The sequence below is a fragment of the Panthera leo genome, chromosome C1, assembly GCF_018350215.1.
Source record: "Panthera leo isolate Ple1 chromosome C1, P.leo_Ple1_pat1.1, whole genome shotgun sequence".
Taxonomy (NCBI): Eukaryota; Metazoa; Chordata; class Mammalia; order Carnivora; family Felidae; genus Panthera; species Panthera leo.
Genome location: NC_056686.1, coordinates 97,363,595 through 97,383,893, shown reverse-complemented (window position 1 = coordinate 97,383,893; position 20,299 = coordinate 97,363,595). Strand labels below are relative to the sequence as shown.

The window sequence follows — 20,299 nt, the reverse complement described above, 5'->3', positions numbered from 1 at the left end:
GATGAGAAAACTAAGGCTGTTTCCTGATGGAGAATATGAAGGGAGGAGCAGCTTTAGAGAAATAATTAAAAGTTCAATTTTGAATATTGAGAAACCCACTGGATATCCAATACACAGCAGACATTCAACTAGAGATATCAAGTAGACTTTTTTAAAATATTTATTTATTTATTGAGAGAGAAGGGGAGAGAGAGAGCATGAGCAGGGGAGGGACAGAGAGAGAGGGGAACAGAGGATCTGTTCATTGACAGCAGCGAGCCCAAGTTGGGGCTCGAACTCACCAACCGTGAGATCATGACCTGAGCCGAAGTCGGACTCTCAATCGACTGAGCTCCGGGTGCCCCCAAGTAGGCATTTATATACATGAATTTGGGATTCAGATTTGAACTGAATTTGCTGTTCTAAAGCTGTTGGACCAGATGAGATAACCCCCTATAGAGTGAGTATAGATAGAAAATAACAGATTTAAGGATTGAGCCCTTGGGTTGGCTGGGAATGTTGTGGCCAGATTTCCGATGTTTGGCAGCAGGGAAGAGGAGCATCCAGCGCAGGGAAACTACAAGAGCAGCTAGTGAAGGAGGAGAAAAAAACCCAGAGGAGTAATATTATAGAAACTGAGTGAAGAGTGTATTTCACAAGGAAAGTAAACAGTGTGTCGAATGCTACGAAGAGGCCAAGTAAGATGAAGACTGAAGTTTGAAAGATGAAGACTGAAGTTTGACCGGCAGATCTGACAATGGGAAGGGCTTAGAGACCTTGGTAGCAGCAGATGCAGTGAGATGGTGAGAAGGAAGCAAGACTGAGGAAGGTTCAAGAGAGAATTGGAATGGCATTCAGCTTTTTGTAAAATTTCTTTTTTAATGTTTATTTATTTTTGAGAGAGAGAGACAGTGTGAGCGGGGGGAGGGGCAGACAGAGGGAGACACAGAATCCGAAGCAGGCTGCAGGCTCCCAGCTGTCAGCACAGAGCCCGATGCGGGGCTGGAACCCACCAACCGTGAGATCCTGACCTGAGCTGAAGTTGGATCCTTAACCAACTGAGCCACCCAGGCGCCTCAGCTTTTTGTAAAATTTTAATGGAATTAGAAAGGGCCAAGTATAGTTAAGACACTCCTGTAAAAGAACAACATTGAAGGGGCTGCCCCACAAAACACTGATTAATCAGAAAGTCACAGTAATTGAGATCATTTGGTTTTGGTTCAGAAATAAACAGAGCAAGGGAAAGAAAGAACAGAAAATGCGTAAGCATAAGGAAACTTAATTTGTGTCAGTACCAACATTGCCTATTAGCAGGAAAAGAATGAACCATTCAGTAAACAATACTAGGGTGACTGGTTTTCCATATGAAAAGAAATGAATATGATCCATACCTCAATCTGTACCTAAAACTAAGTCTGATGAATTAAAGATTTAAATGTTAAAAGTAAAGGGGGGCCTGGGTGGCTTAGTGCAATTCTTGATCTCAGGGTCGTGAGTTCAGGCCCCACATTGGGCACTGAGCCTACTTAAAAAGAAATTGTAAATGTTAAAAGTAAAACATTAAATGTCTACAGAAGAATAGAAGAAAATATTTTAGGGGGCACCTGGGTGGCTCAGTCGGTTGAGCATCTGACTCTTGGTTTCAGCTCATGATCTCACGGGTTTGTGATCGGAGCCCCATATTGGGCTCTGCGCAGTCAGCACAGAGCCTGCTTGGGATTTCTCTCCCTTTGCCCCTCCCCAACTTGTGTGCACGCACATTCTCTCTCTCTCAAAAAAATAAATAAACATTAAAAAATAATTTATGTTTTGGGACAGTAATGGATTTCTTAAATATGGCACAAAAAGCAGGAACCATAAAGTAAAAGGTTGATTAATTTGACACATAAATTGTTTAAATCTGTTCATTAAGGGTCACCATGGAAAAGAAATGTAAAACAAGCTACAAACTAGGTGAAGCTATTTTCAACAAATATAACTAATAAAGGAATAGTATTCAGAACTTATTTTTAAGAATTCCTACAATTTGGGGCTCCTGGTTAAGCATCTGCCTTTAGCTCACGTCATGATCTTGCCGTCCATGAGTTCGAGCCCCAAGTCAGGTTCTGTGCTGACAGCTCAGAGCCTGGAGCCTGCTTCAGAGTCTGTGTCTCCCTCTCTTTCCACCCCTCTCCCACTCACACTCTGTCTCTCTCTGTCTCTCAAAAATAAAGAAACATTTTAAAAAACAAAACTAAAGAAACATATAAATAAAAAAATAAAAATTCCTATAATTCAGTAGTTAAAAGATGAACAACTTGGGGTGCCTGGCTGGCTCAAGTTAATAGAGTGTGTGACTCTTGATCTCAGGGTCATGAGTTCAGGCCCCATTGGGTGTAGGGATTACTTATATATAAAATCTTAAAAAAAAAAAAAGATGTACAACACAGTAGAAAAATGGGGGAAACATATGAACAGTCATTTCATAGAAGAGGAAACGTGAAAAGCCAATAAATATATGAAGAGGTGTACACCCTCATCAAAATCAAGGAAATGTAAATTAAAACCACAGTGAGATACCATTTTGTACCCACCATATTGGCAAAAGTTAAAAAGTCTGACAATATCAGGCATTGAGGAGAATGTGTAAATTACTTCAGCTGCTTTGGAAAAACAATTTGTCATCATTTAGTACAATTAAAGGTGTATATATTCTGGGGCACCTCGGTGGCTCAGTTGGTTAAGTGTCTGACTTTGGCTCAGGTCATGATCTCGCGGTCTGTGGGTTTGAGACCCGCGTTAGGCTCTGTGCTGACAGCTCAGAGCCTGGAGCCTGCTTCAAATTCTGTGACTCCCTCTCTCTCTGCCCCTCCCCCTGCTCATGCGTGCACGCTCTCCCTCTCTCTCTCAAAAATAAACTTAAAAAAAAATTTTAAGGTGTATATATATCCTATAACTGACAATTCAACTTTAAGATATATACTCTAGAGAAACTCTTAAACATGATAATTAGGAAACAAGTAAATAGTCTTCATAGCAGCATTATATGTGATAGCAAAACTGTTCATTGACAGGAGGATGTTGCCTTAAGAAAAGCATCTTACAGGGGCGCCTGGGTGGCTCAGTCGGTTAAGCGTCCGACTTCGGCTCAGGTCACGATCTCATGGTATGTGAGTTCGAGCCCCGCGTCGGGCTCTGTGCTGACTGCTCAGAGCCTGGAGCCTGTTTCAGATTCTGTGTCTCGCTCTCTCTCTGACCCTCCCCCATTCATGCTCTGTCTCTCTTTGTCTCAAAAATAAATAAATGTTAAAAAAAAAATTAAAAAAAAAAAAAGAAAAGCGTCTTACAAACATCTGTTTTACATAAGGTTCAAAGACATACAAAAACCTGGGGCACCTGGGTGGCTCAGTCGGTTGAGCGTCCGACTTCGGCTCAGATCATGATCTCACAGTTTGTGGGTTCGTGCCCCACGTCAGGCTCTGTGCTGACAGCTCGGAGCCTGGAGCCTGCTTCCGATTCTGTGTCTCCCTCTCTCTCTGCTATTCCCCTTCTCACATGCTGTCTCTCTCTCAAAAATAAATAAAGGTTAAAAAAAATTAAAAAAAAAAAACCTAAAAATATGTTGTTGGGTTGCCTATGTGTATAGAGGAACTGTAATCTCAGGTAAGGAAATGATAAATATAAAATCGCAGAGAATCGTCGCCCTCTATTGGAGAGTAGGGGAAGAACATTTCAGAGAGGGCATCACACGGAGCTTCAGAGATAACCCTTGATGATCTGATCTATTTTAAACTTTGGGGTGGGTACTGGTGTGTTCGTTTCACTTGTGACCTTATGAAAGATTTATACATGTAAAAGAATTTACAAAGCATATACACTAAAACAAATAATTGAAGATAAGTTATAGAAATGCATAATTTTTAGAACAAAGGGAATTAGATTAAGAAAGGGTACAACAGGTATAAACAACTCTTGAAAAGTTTTGCTGTAAAGTGGAAGAGAAATGGGACAGTAACTGGAAGGGGTGGGAGACTGGGGCACAGGTGTTGACAATAAAAGCAATGATGGATCATGGATTCTCAGCTACAGAAGGAAAGAAAGGAGAAGGATGTCTGTTGAACAAAATATTTTAAAAATGTACTTTATAATCACTGTAATGCCAGAAGAGACATTAGTGGTCACCTCATCAGCCACCTCATTGCACAGATATGGAAAGAGAGGCCGTGGGGTGGGGGGGTGCAGGTGTAAAGCAACTTGCCTCCCATTATACTGCTGTTTCATGGTACAACTCTGACCAAACCTAGGCCCGATTCCCAGCCCAGCACGGAGCTAATGGAAAGAGCAAGAGATATCATGAAGGGGGAAAAAAATACTACTAGATATGGAAGAAAAAGGAGGAGTTTAAGTTGAATCTGAGGTTTGAGCCTGGAACCTGAAAGGCAATATATTTCATGTTACAGTGGTTAAGAATTATCTGACTTGGGAGTCTGGCAACTTCTCCCTGTAATAGATGAGATGACCCTGGAGAATGTCTTTGTTTTGAGCCTCATTACCCTCAGCTGTAAAAAGGAAATAATACCTGGACCACTGTATCATTACACTTACAAAAGCTCTAAATACAGTGCTTGACATATCTTAAGCACTCAAATTATTCTAGAATAATAATGGTTATAGTATGAAACGGGAAAGTTGAGAGAGAAACTGATTTGGTGGAAAAATAGAATGAATTTGATTTTGAACATGTGTATTTTACCAATTTCTCAAAAGGACCTGATTTGACTTTTAGACAGAATTTAAGTGGTAACGGGACAACCAAATGATGATTACCCATCATGGTAATGATAGGTAGGTAACCTGAGTTCTGGTGACATATCAGGGCTAGAGATGTAAGGTTGAGAATTATCAACATGGAAAGCCAGCTCTATCTCTATGCCAGTTAGCTCTTTAAGGGTGGGAATGCTGAAGAGAGGTGGTCTGAGGACCATGCTTAGGGAGAGGAAGAAGAGGCAAGAGAAAAACAAATGCTTGGTCATAAAAGCAGGAGAGGGATCCAAAAAATCAGGAGAATATAAAGTTGTGGGAGGCAAGAGGAGGAATGAGGAGGGGGTTCACATAAATGCAGCAGAGTTTAAAGGAGAGAGAAATAGTGAAGCAGATTAAATTTGGCTGGTTCTCACTGGTGGCCTTTGAAAGAGCAGTTACAGTGAGATCACGGATATGCAAGCCAGGCTGAAAGATGTAACAAGAGTATGTGTGGGAAGAAAATGAAACTAAAAATATAAGCCACTGACTTTGTGCAGGTCATGGAGTGTGCAAGAGAGCCAAGAATCGGGATTCTCAGTCCTTTGATCTAGGATTTCCTGTACACGACTTTCATAACCATTTCCCATAAACACAAAACTTAGGGTTTTTCTTTTCTTTCTTCCTTATTTATCTTTCATTTTGCAGCAGACGTGACACTCAACTCTCTGGTGTCCGAGGCATTTGTGAGGTTTTTCGTGGAGCTGGTGGGACATTATTCTTTGAGCATGACTGTCACTGAGCGTGGGGAGCGTGTATTCCAAAGGGAACCATTCCGTAAATCCCACACCTCCCGAAGTGTACGCCACTTCCTGGATCTCTTCATGGAAACTCAGATGTTTGCAGGCTTCATCCAGGACCGAGAGCTTCGGAAAAGTGGGGTGAAAGGTCAGTTTCATCATAAAGTTATCCCTCTGTATTTAGTGAGCAGTTGGAGCATTTGAAAATAATATACACAAAAAATGGTATAAAGCCTAGGGCTCAAAATCTAGGTTGTTATTATGGAAAATATTTATCTTATAATTTTGTTTCAGCTATGGAATCACACTGGTAGAAAGCACAGAGGTTTATTTAAGTGATTTTCAGTAAGTATTGGAAAATTTCACCAACATGAGTTTTCCTTGTAGGTTTGTTTGAGGTCCGGGCCCTCCAGTATTTGGAAACAATTCCAGAGTCTGAGCCCAGTGGGATGAATAGAATTTTGCGGAGTCTTGGTGAGTTGCTTTTTCTTTTTGGATAATGTGACTAAAAAAAAAAAACAACAACATCTTTGTGCAGTAAGTATGCCTCCTCACAAAAGCTTTATAATCAAATCAACAATATGACCTCAAATACACTGAACATAAACCATGACTTAGTTCCAAAGTTTTTTTGGAGAAAAGGAAGTGTTTCTCAGAGGTCAGGATTCTCCAGCAGAGTTGTCCTTGGGTCTGTTTTCCTCAGATAACATAAGAATTTGCATATCATGATTATTAATCTTTTCTAGGTCACATAACTGGGAGAATCTCATAAAAACTGTAGATCTTTTCCCCAGAAAAGTATGCTTAGAACATACAATTTTTAGGGGCGCCTGGGTGGCTCAGTCAGTTAAGCATCCGACTTCATCTCAGGTCATGATCTCACAGTTGGTGGGTTTGAGCCCATGTAGGGCTCTGTGCTGACAGCTCACAGCCTGGAGCCTGCTTTGGATTCTGTGTCTCCTCTCTCTCTGCTCCTCCCCCACTCAGGCTGTGTCTCTCTCTGAAAAATAAAAAAATAAACATGAAAAAAAAGAACATACAATTTTTACATATAATTCTAGGGTATTCATGGACCCTCCTGAAGCCCATCCATGAACTTCAGATTTAAAACACCCAGTTTAGAGGGCATCTGAGGCAAAAGAGGATTTCCTACAACTCTAATTTTACACTTCATAAAGAAACACAGATGTTTATGATTTTTCAATTATAACTAACTTTTTATTATCCTTTGTGATATTGGAGAACAGTGATGTGGTATCCCAAAACAATGAAGAACCTGCATTCCATGGTGTTTATATTGGTCTTTGAAATATGTACCCCCTGGTAACTAGACTTACCATAGGGATCATTTTATAATGTATAAAAATGTCAAATCACTATGATGTACACCTAAATCTAATAGGACATTGTATGTCATTTATACTTCAGTACAAAAAGAAAAATACATGCCCCTAATTAAAATTAGGCCTTATCCTTAACTAGCTGAGAGACCATGGGCAAATTATACTTTGAGCTGTTAATCTTTATACCATGAGGTTAGATCAAATCAGTGATTCTGAACTCTGACTACAATGTTTTAATCTCTGGGGAACTTAAATGAAAATTTCCTCCACGCTAGGCTCCAAGAAATCTCTGGGGATCAGGCCAAGTGATTTTAACCTATAGTCATGGTTGAAAACCACTGGATTAGGTGATGTCTGAGTTCTCTTCTACCTCTATAATTAGACATTTGGGGTTGGTTAGTTGGTTTGTTTGGTAACCACATCCCCTGATAGCTTTGGATGGCGGCTTACTCCTGGGCTGTTCTAAATGACTAAATAGTTAATCCCTTTCCTGAAATAATGTACAACAAATAAAAATGAACTAATGAGAGTTCACTCTACTTTTTTCTCTCTTTAGGAAGTAAAATGAAATTTCTGCAGAAGAAATGAAATCTTTGATAGACTGTCTTCATCCTAAATAGAACAGAAAGTGCCAAAGAAAATATTTTTCCAAGAGTCAGGAGGCCCTGGAGTAGCCTACAAAATCCTGGAAAAGTTGAAAAGGTTACAAAGCAGGCCAGGTCCTTGGAGGATTCTCCTGCTGCTGCTGTAGTAATCACTGGAGAGTTGTCGAGAGTAGTCTGGAACCAATGTTCTAATTACTCTGCCTCCATTCCCCACCCCCAACCCCCCCCCCCCCCAGTAGCCTTTTCTATTGAATTCTTAGGCTCATTCTTTGTGTTATGTGCTTAGTCTGTGAAGGCATTTGTCTTTTACTAGGGAAGGATTTGGTGTTGCATTTTTAAAAACTGCTCAAAGAGGAGGGGCACCTGGCTCAAAAAAATAAACAAACAGCTCAAAGATGAGCACAATAAGAGAAATTCTGAGTTTCAGGTACTGGGGAACATGATGGAAGTGCAGAATATGCCCTACACACGTAATTCTCATCGCTGAAATATCATGGCAGCTTTAAACCTATGGGCTGTTTGAGCTGAGGCAGGGAATATGCTCATTTCTGTACCTCCAGCCTGACGTTCTGTTGAGGGGATCGCACTTCCGTGGAAGCCCTATTTATTAACACTGTTATTGAGGATCTCATACAAGTAGATACCTTGCGGCTCCTCCACATTGTGTGGCACGTGAGTAGCCTGTCAACATTAAACTTGGTAGAATTGGAACAGGAAAACATCCTTGCAAGGGCATGAGACTATCCCTCCCCCCTTTTTTAGTGTCTTTGTGTGCCATGCATGATGGTACCTGTATGTCATCTTATTCAGTCTTCAAGTCAACTTCATGAGATACTTGCATCTCGCATTTTACTAATGAAGAAACTGGAATTCAAAGAGGTTGACTACCTTGCCCAGAGTTCTGCAGCAGAGCCAGAACTGAAGCCAGGACTATTCATTTGTGAACACAGAGAAAGTTGATTAGTCCTGCAGATGGAAATTTGAGCTCTGTGGGACCACAGCTATCAAAAAAGTTTTCTTTGAAGCTCGAAGCCAACTCTCAGCTCTGAGAAGGGACTTCAAACTATAGGTGCCTAAAGGAGACTCATTTTTGGTTCCCCTACAATTGTTGAACTTTTTGCCCTAATTAAATTGGACTCAAGACTGAACATTTCCTGGACATTCACCACATAATCACCCCGACTCTTAGTATCTAAAATCGTAGTAGGGATTTATCAGTGATGGTGTGTTTTCAGTGATAAATGTTACAGATGTCCATTTGTTTTTCTTCAATTCCTGTTGATGGGTTTAACTGGCATAAAAATATTTATTCCAACTTAACCAAACCTTACAAGTTGTATTATGATGCAGTTTATTGACTTGCACAGTATTGTCATTACAACCCATTCAGGTGCGCATGAATGAATCTGAAGCAGATACCATTTAAGGCTGGTGCTATATAATTCTTATGGGCCTAAAAAATAGAACTGAGCCTGTATCTTTTGTAAAATGTTTATTAAGCAGCTAACCCCAGTGGGGCTCTTAGCAGACATCTCTCCATTTGCCACCCCAACCCTGAAGGAAAATCAGTAATTGGGAATTGTTTATAAAATAGGGGTAGGAGGTATTACAGTGGTGAACACTGACCGTCCCTCTGTGAGGAGACCTTTGTATCAGGGATTGAGGTCTTATTTTATCCCTGTGACCTGAAGCTACTTCCTTTTCTTAGGTCTGTTTTATTTTGTTTTTGTAAAGTATAACGAATTCTGGACATATTTGTAAAAAGAGTTGCTCAAGATTTGTATAAAATGTTGTTTATAGATCTTTTAATGAATAAACAAAAATTCCATGGATCTCTAGAATTTTAAATAAAATTGCTTAAGATGTAAAGACCTTCTACACTACTTAAATCTATAACTAGCACGTTTATCTGATGATAGTTCGAAAGACAATCCGAATCGATGCTAGACTAACCCGACTTAGTAACCGTGGCCAACATTTCCAGGCTCCTGGCAGACAAAGCCTGGGTCTGGATCGCACACACACAGGGCAGGGCATATAGTCCGACGACCTTATTTGGTATTGGCCTGCTTAGTCAAAGGGAGCTGGGAGACCAGGCCCAGAGACGGTGCTGCGACGACAGCAGGAGTGGTTGGAAGGCAAAGAGCATAATTCTATTTCCGGATACCCTAAAGGCAAAATGACTGGATTTCATAGACGTCCCGAAGGCAAAATGACGCGATTTTGTTGAATCTGGATTTGGTGGGCAATCATTAATCTCACCTTGGTGGTTCCTTTTGTTACGAAGACCCTTAAGCTTCGCAGCTTTAACTGGAGACTGGCGCCAACTTCCAGAATCTGTGAAATAACTGCATTTATCCAATGCAAGGGCTCTCAGGGGCCGAGAACGAAAAATAGTGGGCGAGTACAGCAAGGAGCTCAGGGACAGAGAAAGACTGCCACAAAGAGAAAAGTTTAAGGGTTGAAGGAGGGAAGTTAGGGGAGCAAGCCGAGTGGGAAACCAGTGTCTCTATCCCCGCCAAATCCCACTGCCAGTTCCCTCCAAAAGTTTTAAGACATTCCCCCGCCTAGATATCAGAGTCCTGCTGGCAACAATAGACCTAACTCCCCTCCAAATTGCTCCCAGTCGGAGGCCAAAATGGGGGGCACGCTGGGGGACAGGAAATTGAGGAGTTCCTCTGATTCTGGGAAATCGCGACGTGACGTCACGTCCGACCAAAAGAAAATGGCCGGGCAATTCCCAACCCCTGGGCGAGTGCGCCTTCAGAATTGACAACTAAGCATGCGCTGGAGCCAATGCGCAGGCGACGTGTATTACGTCATGGCGAGCGCAGGCGTAATGAACGGGCCTGAGTCTGCGCAGACTCAGAAAATTTCGGCAAGCCTAAGAATGGCGGGCACGGGTTTAGTCGCCGGAGAGGTTGTGGTAGACGCGCTGCCGTATTTTGACCAAGGTTACGAAGCGCCCGGTGTGCGGGAAGCGGTAAGTTCGCGCTGTCGGTGTAGCTGAGTCAGCGCTGTGTAGCCCTTGGTGCTGAAAAAGCACCTTGCAAGTTGCTATCCCTGTCCTGGCCCCTGTTCTCGTTTCTAGGCTGCAGCGCTGGTGGAGGAGGAAACCCGCAGATACCGACCTACTAAGAACTACCTGAGCTACCTGACAGCCCCGGATTATTCTGCTTTTGAGGCAAGTGTGAAGTCTTGAGTGCTGTGAATATTTTGAGAGTTCTAGCCACAGAAAAGTGAATTTTAAATGCCAGCTTTAACTATTTCTTGTTTAGCTATTTATTGTGTAGGTGTTATCGGTCCATTGAAAACAGCTAGATAAACGTTTTCCATCTTTCTTATTCTGAGACCCACTGAAGGACTTTCTGGGGCTTCGCGATCTAACAATGCAAAAAATAGCGTGTACGTTTTTCAGACATTGGCTCCTTGGCGTAAATTTTCAAAGGTATGCCCTACTCGCAAAGGTCTACACTGAAACGAGTAGGCATTTTTAATGTATATAAGCCTAATTACTTAGGCTCCTGAGAACCACTAGAGGGCGGCCTTTGTATCACAGGCTAGATATTTACCGAACATACGCGAATGACTGAAGTGACAAACCGTATAGAAATAAAATACTATTTAAATAATTAGCCCAGAAGTGCACCCAAGATACTACTTAGGGTGTAATCAGCTAAATGTAATGTGAAGCATTACTTCTAAATTAATAGATTCTGTTAGGCACTTAAGTATATACATATTTGAGTTTTTACCCCCCATTATAGGTAACCATATATTTAATGAAAGAATTCTGTTATGAAACGCAGGGCCCCTGAGTGGCTCAGTCGTCTGAGAAGCCGATTCTTGATTTCAGTTCAGGTCATGATCGCAGGTCATGGGATCTAGCTCCTGGTGGGACTCCTTGCTAAGGACGGAGCCTGCTTAAGATCCTCTGTCCCTCTCCCCCTTCCCCATGCACGTAAGCGTGCGTTTTCTCTCTCTCTCTCTCTCTCTCTCTCTCAAACAAAAAATGCAGTATTTATATTGAAGTAATGGGGGGGGGGGCGGGAAGTTGTTTAAGTTTTAAATAGAGAGAGGTGCTCCTGTGATATGTTATTTTCCCATGCATTTTCTAAATGTTACCCAAATATATAATGTTGCTACCCAAATATAGATGGTGCCACACTAAGAACTAAGTACAGGGGTGCCTGGGTGGCTCAGTCAGTTAAGCACTGACTTCAGCTTGGGTCATGTTCTCAAAGATCGTGGGTTCGAGCCCTGCACTGGGCTCTGTTTTGACAGCTGGGGGCCTGGATCCTGCTTCGGATTCTCTGTCTCTCTCTCTCTGCCCCTCCCCGCTCACGATCAGTCTCTCTCTCTCAAAAATAAAATAAACATTTAAAATATTTACAAAAAAGAACTAAGTACAGTAATGCTTCCTTATTAGATTGGCTCTTGAAAATTTCAGATTACTTGACCCAGTTTTCCTTTCAGCTCTCGCAAATACAACAGATGCCTCCTTTCGTTATAATTAGTATACTGATTATTTAACCCTTTTTTATAAATAGGAATTAATAACGTACAAGGCTCCCCATCTCAGTCCTAAAAACAACCCTGTGAACTATATAACTATGTTTATTATCCTAATTTTTTAAATGGGAAAACTACAGCTTAGGGAAGCTAATTTGCCTAAGACCTTAACCACTCCTCAAACTGCTTTTGAAACTGCTCTTCCCAGGTGCCTGGCTGGCTTGGTTGGTAGAGCATATGACTCTTGATTTCTGGGTTGTAAGTTTGAGCCCCACATTTTTACTTAAAAATAAAATCTTTAAGGAGCCCCTGGGTGGCTCAGTTGGTTAAGTGCCCGATTGTTGATTTCGACTCAGGTCATGATCTCACGGTTTGTGGGTTTGAGCTGATGGTGTGGAGCCTGCTTAGGATTCTGTCTCCCCCTCTTTCTGCCCCTGCCCTGCTCGCTTACTCTATAAATAAATAAATAAATAGATAGATAAATAAATAAATAAATAAATTTTCTTGGAAGAAAGAAAGAAAGAAAGCTCTTGAGTTAATTCATTAAACAATTATTTATGGGGAAAAAACCTATTTATGAAAGTCTATTCTATGCTAGGAATTGGAGAACTGAAATACTACTATAAATGAATACCTAAGCAGTTCTTTATACTCAGGCCAGGAAATGTGCAGAACAGAAATGGAATAGGATATTGACCAAAACATTGGACTTCAAGGAGTGGAGCTCTACCATAGCTCCCAGCTATCCTTTTTTAATTGCACAATTGTTAGAACAGATAGCAGAACCGGTTTCTTTTTCCCTTTCCCCATTTCTCATTCTTTGAAAAGAGTAAAGTATGAAAATGGCAGCCAAGACCAAAAAGAAAGTATGGGTTTAGGCTCATAGCCCTAAAGCAAAAGCAAATTTTTTCATGTCCAAGTCCTTTTCTCCACCACCCCCTACCCCCAACCCTGTGAATACTTAGATCACCACTGGCTTCACTATACAGTCAACTGATAAGTTAAAAACAAATGATAATCATGTCCTATCTCCACCTCAGAACACTTAAATGGGAGTGGGAGAGAAGGGTAAGATGTGACTGGGATTGAAATTGTTTTCAAAGCTCCCAGCTGATTATTATGTGCTTCTGGGACTGAGAACCACTGGTTGAGGATTTAACCTTTTCTCTGTGGGTCCCTTTACATATGAAGTATGTGTTCTCCTGACCCTTGAGAGCATTTAACCCAGAGAAGGCTTGGTGGGAAGGGAAATGATCCATATTAATGGATAGCATAAAGAACAAATATTTAAGTAGGTTAGATTTATTATTTGTTTGGCGGTTATTAGTTGCAATTTGTCAATATGATTTTGGAAATAATTCTTTCTCCAAATCAGACCGACATAATGAGAAATGAATTTGAAAGACTGGCTGCTCGACAACCAATAGAATTACTCAGTATGAAACGGTAAGTTCTACTTCTGGGTTCAGCTGGACCCAAATCATTGTTCAGTTTTAAGTTACTAGTAAAACTGCTGTAGCTCTGTTAAAATGTTGCAAAGAAAAAATTCCTATCTGATTTTATATATTTATATTTTTTCATGTAATAGTGGGTTTTATAATTCTGTGTTAATGTTCAGATATATTTTTGCACTGTTATTTAAAAATGAAAAACATTTTAGGGGCGCCTGGGTGGCTCAGTTGGTTAAGCGGTGGTGAGTGCAAGCCCACATCAAATTCTTTTCTGTCAGCACAGAGCCTGCTTCAGATCCTCTGTCCTCTCTCTCTGCCCTCCCCCGTGCATGCTCTCTCTCATTCTCAAAAATAAATAAAGATTAAAAAAGAAATACAAACTGCTGTATTTTAAAATCCAACAACAGAGGAATGGTGTGAATTGTAATGAGGTTCATGTTTTTAAAATTTTTCAAGGACATATTCCTAATTAGATCTCTAGTTCTTTGCTCATAACATATCTGGGTGAAACCATGTTAATGGCTTATAATGATTCCTGCTTCACTCTTACACAAGGCAGCATTAGTAAACAGAGTGCTAGGATAGTTTGACTTTGGTTCCACTCTCTTCCCTCCCCTGTCACTTTATTTCAAAATTGCTTGTCTCTCAGGGGTGAAAAACCCAAACTTCCTTTGTTACTTTTTCTAAAATGAACAATTGGATTGCTTAACATCTGAGATCCCTGTTGACTTTAAGATCACTCTGGAATTGTGAGAACTGCTAAGTAATCTGTGACAGCCCAGTCCTTTGAGAAAGGGCCACATGCACAGTAGGTTCATCCTCTCGGCATATGTGTAGATTAGAAGAGGGATTTGAGTCTGTAGAACCGGAAGACTATATTGCTTCTTCTCTTGTGCTCCATTTCCTGTCTATCCTGAGTGATAAAGGCAGAATAAGCTCTAGGATTCCTCACTTCTGTTTCCAGGTCCTTCTGCTCTATAGATATTCAGGACAGTAACTTCTTTATGGCAGTATGTCTCAAAGCCTTAGACCCATTAAACAGTGGATTGTGAATGAAACTTAGTAAGATATCACAGCGTTTTTTAAAGGAAATAGATTAGGGGTGCCTGGGTGCCTTAGTTGGTTAAGTGTCCAACTCTTGGTTTTGGCTCAGGTCATGATCTCATGGTTTGTGGGATCGAGTACAGAGCCTGCTTGGGATTCTCTCTCTCCCTCTCTCTTTGCCCCTCCCTCCACTCACACACGCTCTTTTTTTCATAGGAACAATTGGGGGTTTTTACAGTAGCTAGTCAAAATATTAAAATGGAAATTAAAACTTCATCTGTAGTAACTCATCAGTAACAAGCTGAGATTTATGAAGAGTATTTACTGGCTATGTCGGCAGTGTTGAAGGAATGTGTAGTGTAGAGAGAGAATAGAGTTAGGTCCAAATGCAAAGAATTAACGATCTCTCTTCCATTTTTTTCTTTAGAGCAGTGTGGGTATGTGGGTGGAAAGCTGGATGAATGTAGGTGTGTTTTACAAAAATGATAGCATAGTTTTTTTCGTATCCTATTTTTTTCTCTTAATATTATAAACATGTTAATGTTTCAAATATTCTTTAGTAGCATTCAGTAACTAGTATAACAATCCTTCATATGAACGTACTCTAGTTTATTGAATCACTTCATGTTGAAGTAAACCATTTTTTTTGTTTCTGTATATAATGAATGTTAAATCTTATTTGTGAATGAATTGTTTCTTAGGATGAATAGGTTTCTTATTACCGCACAGTCTACATCTTCAATCTTCTGTAGATTTTACATTGTGCATAGGCCTGTGAAGCGTTCTATTGGGAGGAAAGGTAAAGATTTTATTGTTGTTTAATTTCAGATATGAACTTCCAGCCCCTTCCTCAGGTCAGAAAAATGACATTACTGCATGGCAAGAATGTGTAAACAATTCTATGGCACAGTTAGAGCATCAAGCGGTTCGAATTGAGAATCTGGAACTAATGTCACAGCATGGATGCAATGCCTGGAAAGTATATAATGAGTAAGAAGTTTTTTGTTTTTATAAACCCATCCTACCCACAGCTTTGGTGTTTTTTTTTAAAGTGTGGTGGGGGTGGGGCGCCTGGGTGGCTCAGTCGGGTAAGTGTCTGACTTAGTCAGGTCATGATCTCACGGTTCATGAGTTCGAGCCCCACATCGGGCTCCGTGCTGACAGCTCAAAGCCTGGAGCCTGCTTCAGATTCTCTGTCCCCCTCTCTCTCTGTCCCCCTCTCTCTCTGTCCCTCCCCGACTTGTGTTCTGTCTCTTTCTCTCTCTCCTTCAAAAATAAATAAACATTAAGAAAAAAAATTTTTTTTAATCACTTCAAAGAAAGATAAGCCTGGGGAGACACAGCTGTTTGAAGACTGACTCTTGAGAGAATTGCAGTTAATAGGGGGAAAAAAGGTAGAGAAAGAAGAATATTTGAGTCACTAAAGCCAAGAAACAATATTGGATCTAGAGCAAGAGAATAGTAGGGCCAGTGTGGTTCAAATGGACCCTAAAGGTGATTCTCTACTGCGTTGAGGAAGTCAACAGGGTTATGTGAATTATATCTCAGTAAAGCTTTATTTAAAAGGTGTGGAGGGGTGTTGGCGACTGCCCTTGAATCACTTCTCTCAGGGTCACCCCGGGTGGCTTAGTCGGTTAAGTGTCAGCTCTGGTCAGGTCACAATCTCACAGCTCATGAGTTCCAGCCCACATAGGGCTCTCTGCTGATGGTGCAGAGCCTGGTTTGGATTCTCTTTCTCTTTCTGTCCTTCCCCCCCCGCCCCCACCCCGCCCCGCCGCTTGTGTGCATGTGCACGCTCGCTCGCTCTCTCTCAAAAACAAATAAACACTTAAATTTTTTTTAATCACTTCTCTCAGGATGATAGTTGCATGCTACTGTATATTGCTCAGCTTTTCCGCTGTGCTAGTGAGAGCCGACTTGCACGAAATCTAAATCTGCAGCCTTCCATGACAGTTTTGTCTTCTTTCTCTAGTTAGCAATAGATGGGAGGGGAGAATGACATGATAAATGTGGGTACAGAAATAGGGAGATAATAGGGATTTGAATGAATACAGTCGTGAGTTATTTTCCATTCTCTCCATGGAAAGTAATGATAGTTTAAGAAGTGACCTAACTATATGAAATCATGGTATCAGTAAACTGGTTGGTCTTGAGATGTTAAAAGACCTGAAGTGGGGGCGCCTGGGTGGCTCAGTCGGTTAAGCGTCCGACTTCAGCTCAGGTCACGATCTTGCGGTCCGGTCCGCGAGTTCGAGCCCTGCGTCGGGCTCTGGGCTGATGGCTCAGAGCCTGGAGCTTGCTTCCGATTCTGTGTCTCCCTCTCTCTCTGCCCCTCCCTCGTTCATGCTGTCTCTCTCTGTCTCAAAAATAAATAAACGTTAAAAAAAAAAAAAAAAAAAAAAAAAAAAAAAAAAGACCTGAAGTGGAATTCAGCTGACACTTCTCTATGTTACCTTGACCAAGTTACTTAATCTTTCTAAGCTTAATGTCCTCACATGTGAGATAGGGGTAATCATACCTACCTCAAAGAATTCTTAGGAGAATTAAATTAGCTAATAGTTACATATAGAGTGTCTAATGTGGTGTTTGGCACAGAGCTCAATAGCAGAAGAACTTGAACTTGTATCAACTAGCTAGTTCACTTTTAGTTGGTATTATTACATTTTAATGTATATTAATCTGGTTTTCCTCTTTTCCTTCCTTAGAAATCTAGTTCATATGATTGAACATGCACAGAAAGAGCTCCAGAAGTTAAGGCAAGTTTGTTTTTCCTTTTACTTTTTTTTCCTATTTATTTATTTAAGTTTTTTTCTTTTTTAATGTTTGTTTATTTTTGAGAGAGAGTGCGTGCGAGCGGGGGGAGGGGCAGAGAGAGAAGGAGACAGAGGATCTGAAAAGGGCTCTGTGCTGACAGCAGAGAGCCCGATGCGGGGCTCAGACTCACCAACCGTGAGATCATGACCTGAGCCAAAGTCGGATGCTTCACCAACTGAGCCACCCAGGTGCCCCTTGAGATTTTATTTTCAAGTAATGTCTACATCCAGCGTAGAGGTCGAACTCACAGCTCAGGATCATGCGAGATCACGAGTTACATGTTCTTCTGACTGAACCAGCAGGTGCCCTTATTTTCCTCTTAGTTTAAAGTTTAGGTGAATCCTTATTAAACAGACAGAAGAAAAAGGGATCCATGGACTGTAGTCATACGAGAGTAGTACTAGATGATCTATGTGTCCAGCATCCAGTGCTGGGTTTGCCTTACTAGAGCAAAGAAGAAGTAGACTTGAGATCTGAAAACATCGCTACCAAGTCATTTGCAATTTGCAAATCTGCAAACATTGAAAAGGCACTTTTAGAAGGAGAAAATGTTGTAGCAGAACATGTATAATCTGATTTATGTAAAAAAAATTCATCTTGGGGCATCTGGAGTAGAGCATGCAACTCTTGATCTTGGGGTCATGAGTTCAAGCCCCATGTTGGGCATAGAGGTTACTTTAAAAAAAATTAATCTCTTCTTGCACGTATACATGTAGAGAAGAGTTTGGAAAGAGAGGGAGAGGGAGGGAGGGAGAAAAGGGAGAAAGAAAGACTTTGGAAAAACACCCACCAAAAACTGAACAGCAGTTAGTTAGAAGGAGAGGCACATGGGAGGAGGGACTTCTGCTCTTTAATCTATGTGTATGTGTACTACATGCTTAATTTTTCATGATGAGCATGTTTTATGAAATTTGTAATTGAAAAATAGAAAGGTAATTCTTGGGGTTAGTCTATTACTGTATCTGTCCCTCTCAAGGAATTAAAGATGTTATATTACGTTGATTATAGATTTTCTGTTGATTTTCGTCTTATATTAAAATGTAGGTGGGTCATATAAATAATATTTTACAGGAAACATATTCAAGATTTAAACTGGCAGCGAAAGAACATGCAGCTCACAGCTGGATCCAAATTAAGGGAAATGGAGTCAACGTGCGTATCTTCAGTTCCATCATTTTTTAAATCACTTAGCACATTTTAAGATCCAGATTTAATAATGTGATTCAACACTATTCAAATGCAGTGCCACAGGTGTCAAACAAATGCTGTTTTCTGAATCCCGCTCTTCACTGCCTCTGCCTGTCTCTTGATATGTGGGCTTGGAAGGCACAGAGAGGGGCGGGACCACTGCTGCTTGCTTCTGGTCTCAGAACGCCCTGTCTCCAGCGCAGGGTTTCTGCTCTGAAAAGGATTCTACTTCTACTCCTTTTAAAAGGAAAAACACTTACCTATTTTTTAACTCATGAGGGAGGGAGATTTCATACTTTGATAATTTGTTTCCACTTTTTTCCCTGTGTTCATTTTTTTACTTTTAAAATGTTCTTCATATACACTGATAAATTTATATGAGTCCCTAAATATAATCAGGAATTTTTGTATCATTTCTCTTTTTTGCTTTGTATTTCCCTTCTCCCTTCCCCACCCATCATTCTCCTTGTTCCACCTTCTCCTCCCCCTCCATGTACCCCGTGTTATCAGTCTACTCATCTTTTCACATTTTTCTTCAAGCTAATAGAATCTCCCAAATATACATGTGTGTTTCTTTTCATTTGTCATAGATTTTTTTTCTGTGGGATTATTTCTTACTCTAGAAATTCCTCCATTTTTAACTATTGCCTCTGCCCTGTTTTCTCTCCATTTATTTAATCCCATTAAATGTTATCTTCCATCACCTTGTCCTGTCTCTTCAACCATTTCTGATTTGCTTTAAAAATTTTTATTTTGAAATAATTGTAGATTCACATTCAGTTGTAAGAAATATTACAGCTAGACTTTATGTACCCTTTATCCACTTTCCCCCAGTTGTGCCTTAGTTTTTTAAAATGGAAAGTTAAAGTGGTTCACAATATGACCCTGAAAGAAAACAAATATGATAAAATCTTCTAAGAGAAATTCTATATTAAGTAGTTTCTCCTGTTTTTTTTTAACTTGTTTAGTTGGGTATCCCTCGTCAGCAAGAATTATGAGATTGAAAGGACTATCGTGCAATTAGAAAATGAAATCTTTCAAATGAAGCAGCAACACGGAGAGGCAAACAAAGAAAACATCCGGCAAGACTTCTAAAGAGACAGATGAATTTGATGGGTAGAAAGGAAGGCAGACTGGGCTTTCACAGGAAATCAGGCATCTGAGCTGTGAAGGAGAACAGCATCTTAAGGAAATCATCAGTGGTTAAATGTTTACTGTAGAGTGTGGACTGTTATATTTGTACGTTTTAGCAGAATAAAAGCTTTCAGCTTGGTGGGTTTTTTGTTCTGTTTTGTTTTTGCCATAAAAAAAACAACTTTAGGCTTTCAAAATAAGTATGACTTTAGAATAATATTATAGAATTAATTTTGAACAACTGGACCAAATTTTGTATCCAAGAGATATTTATAGAAAGTTTTTAACATGTACAATCAGTTGGAAACTTTTGGTTTATATAGTTTCAAATAAAGGGTTAAGTTCTAAACAGATTTTTGATTGTCATGCAAGACTTCTGAAATACAGTGTCCATCTGTGTCGTCCGTCGTTATCATCATCAGAGGTAACAATTTCATGAAGCTTGGACCCCCATTCTAAGCACTTGAGGTAGGTGAACTAACGTGAATACAAAAATCATTTGATCCTCACAGAAACCCTAGGAAGTAGGTACTGCCGTTCCCGTACACAGACTTATAGTGGGTGCTGATGAAGAAACTTGTCGAAGTTCTATAGCTAGAAGGTCATCCAGGTGTTTGATCCAGTAGTGCAGCTCCAGAGTTGTGTTCTAACCCTCCACTTGTAAGGAATTGACAAGTATAAAAGATGACTTCCTGATTCAGGAGAAAATC

At 40.5% G+C, this 20,299-nt stretch overlaps 2 protein-coding genes across 4 annotated transcripts in view; both read left to right on the top strand.

Moving 5' to 3' along the window:
- The window catches only part of DENND2C (DENN domain containing 2C), an 89,534-nt gene extending 81,863 nt beyond the window's left edge, over positions 1-7,671 (top strand). For 2 of the 3 annotated variants that reach the window (XM_042953529.1, XM_042953530.1), the window contains exons 17-19: positions 5,407-5,646; positions 5,886-5,972; positions 7,398-7,671. In XM_042953529.1, coding sequence (XP_042809463.1) covers positions 5,407-5,646; positions 5,886-5,972; positions 7,398-7,429 — 359 coding nt within the window. In that variant the 3' untranslated portion in view covers positions 7,430-7,671. The remainder of the gene's footprint in view (positions 1-5,406; positions 5,647-5,885; positions 5,973-7,397) is intronic. The other variant, XM_042953531.1, reaches the window with a different exon arrangement.
- A 2,564-nt stretch (positions 7,672-10,235) lies between these two features.
- Positions 10,236-19,728, top strand: BCAS2 (BCAS2 pre-mRNA processing factor). Its single transcript, XM_042953532.1, has 7 exons — positions 10,236-10,429; positions 10,538-10,630; positions 13,334-13,404; positions 15,282-15,443; positions 17,159-17,209; positions 18,339-18,419; positions 19,424-19,728. The coding sequence occupies exons 1-7, from the start codon at positions 10,268-10,270 to the stop codon at positions 19,548-19,550; spliced, it is 747 nt and encodes a 248-aa protein (XP_042809466.1). The 5' UTR covers positions 10,236-10,267; the 3' UTR covers positions 19,551-19,728.
- The last annotated feature ends 571 nt before the right edge of the window (positions 19,729-20,299 follow it).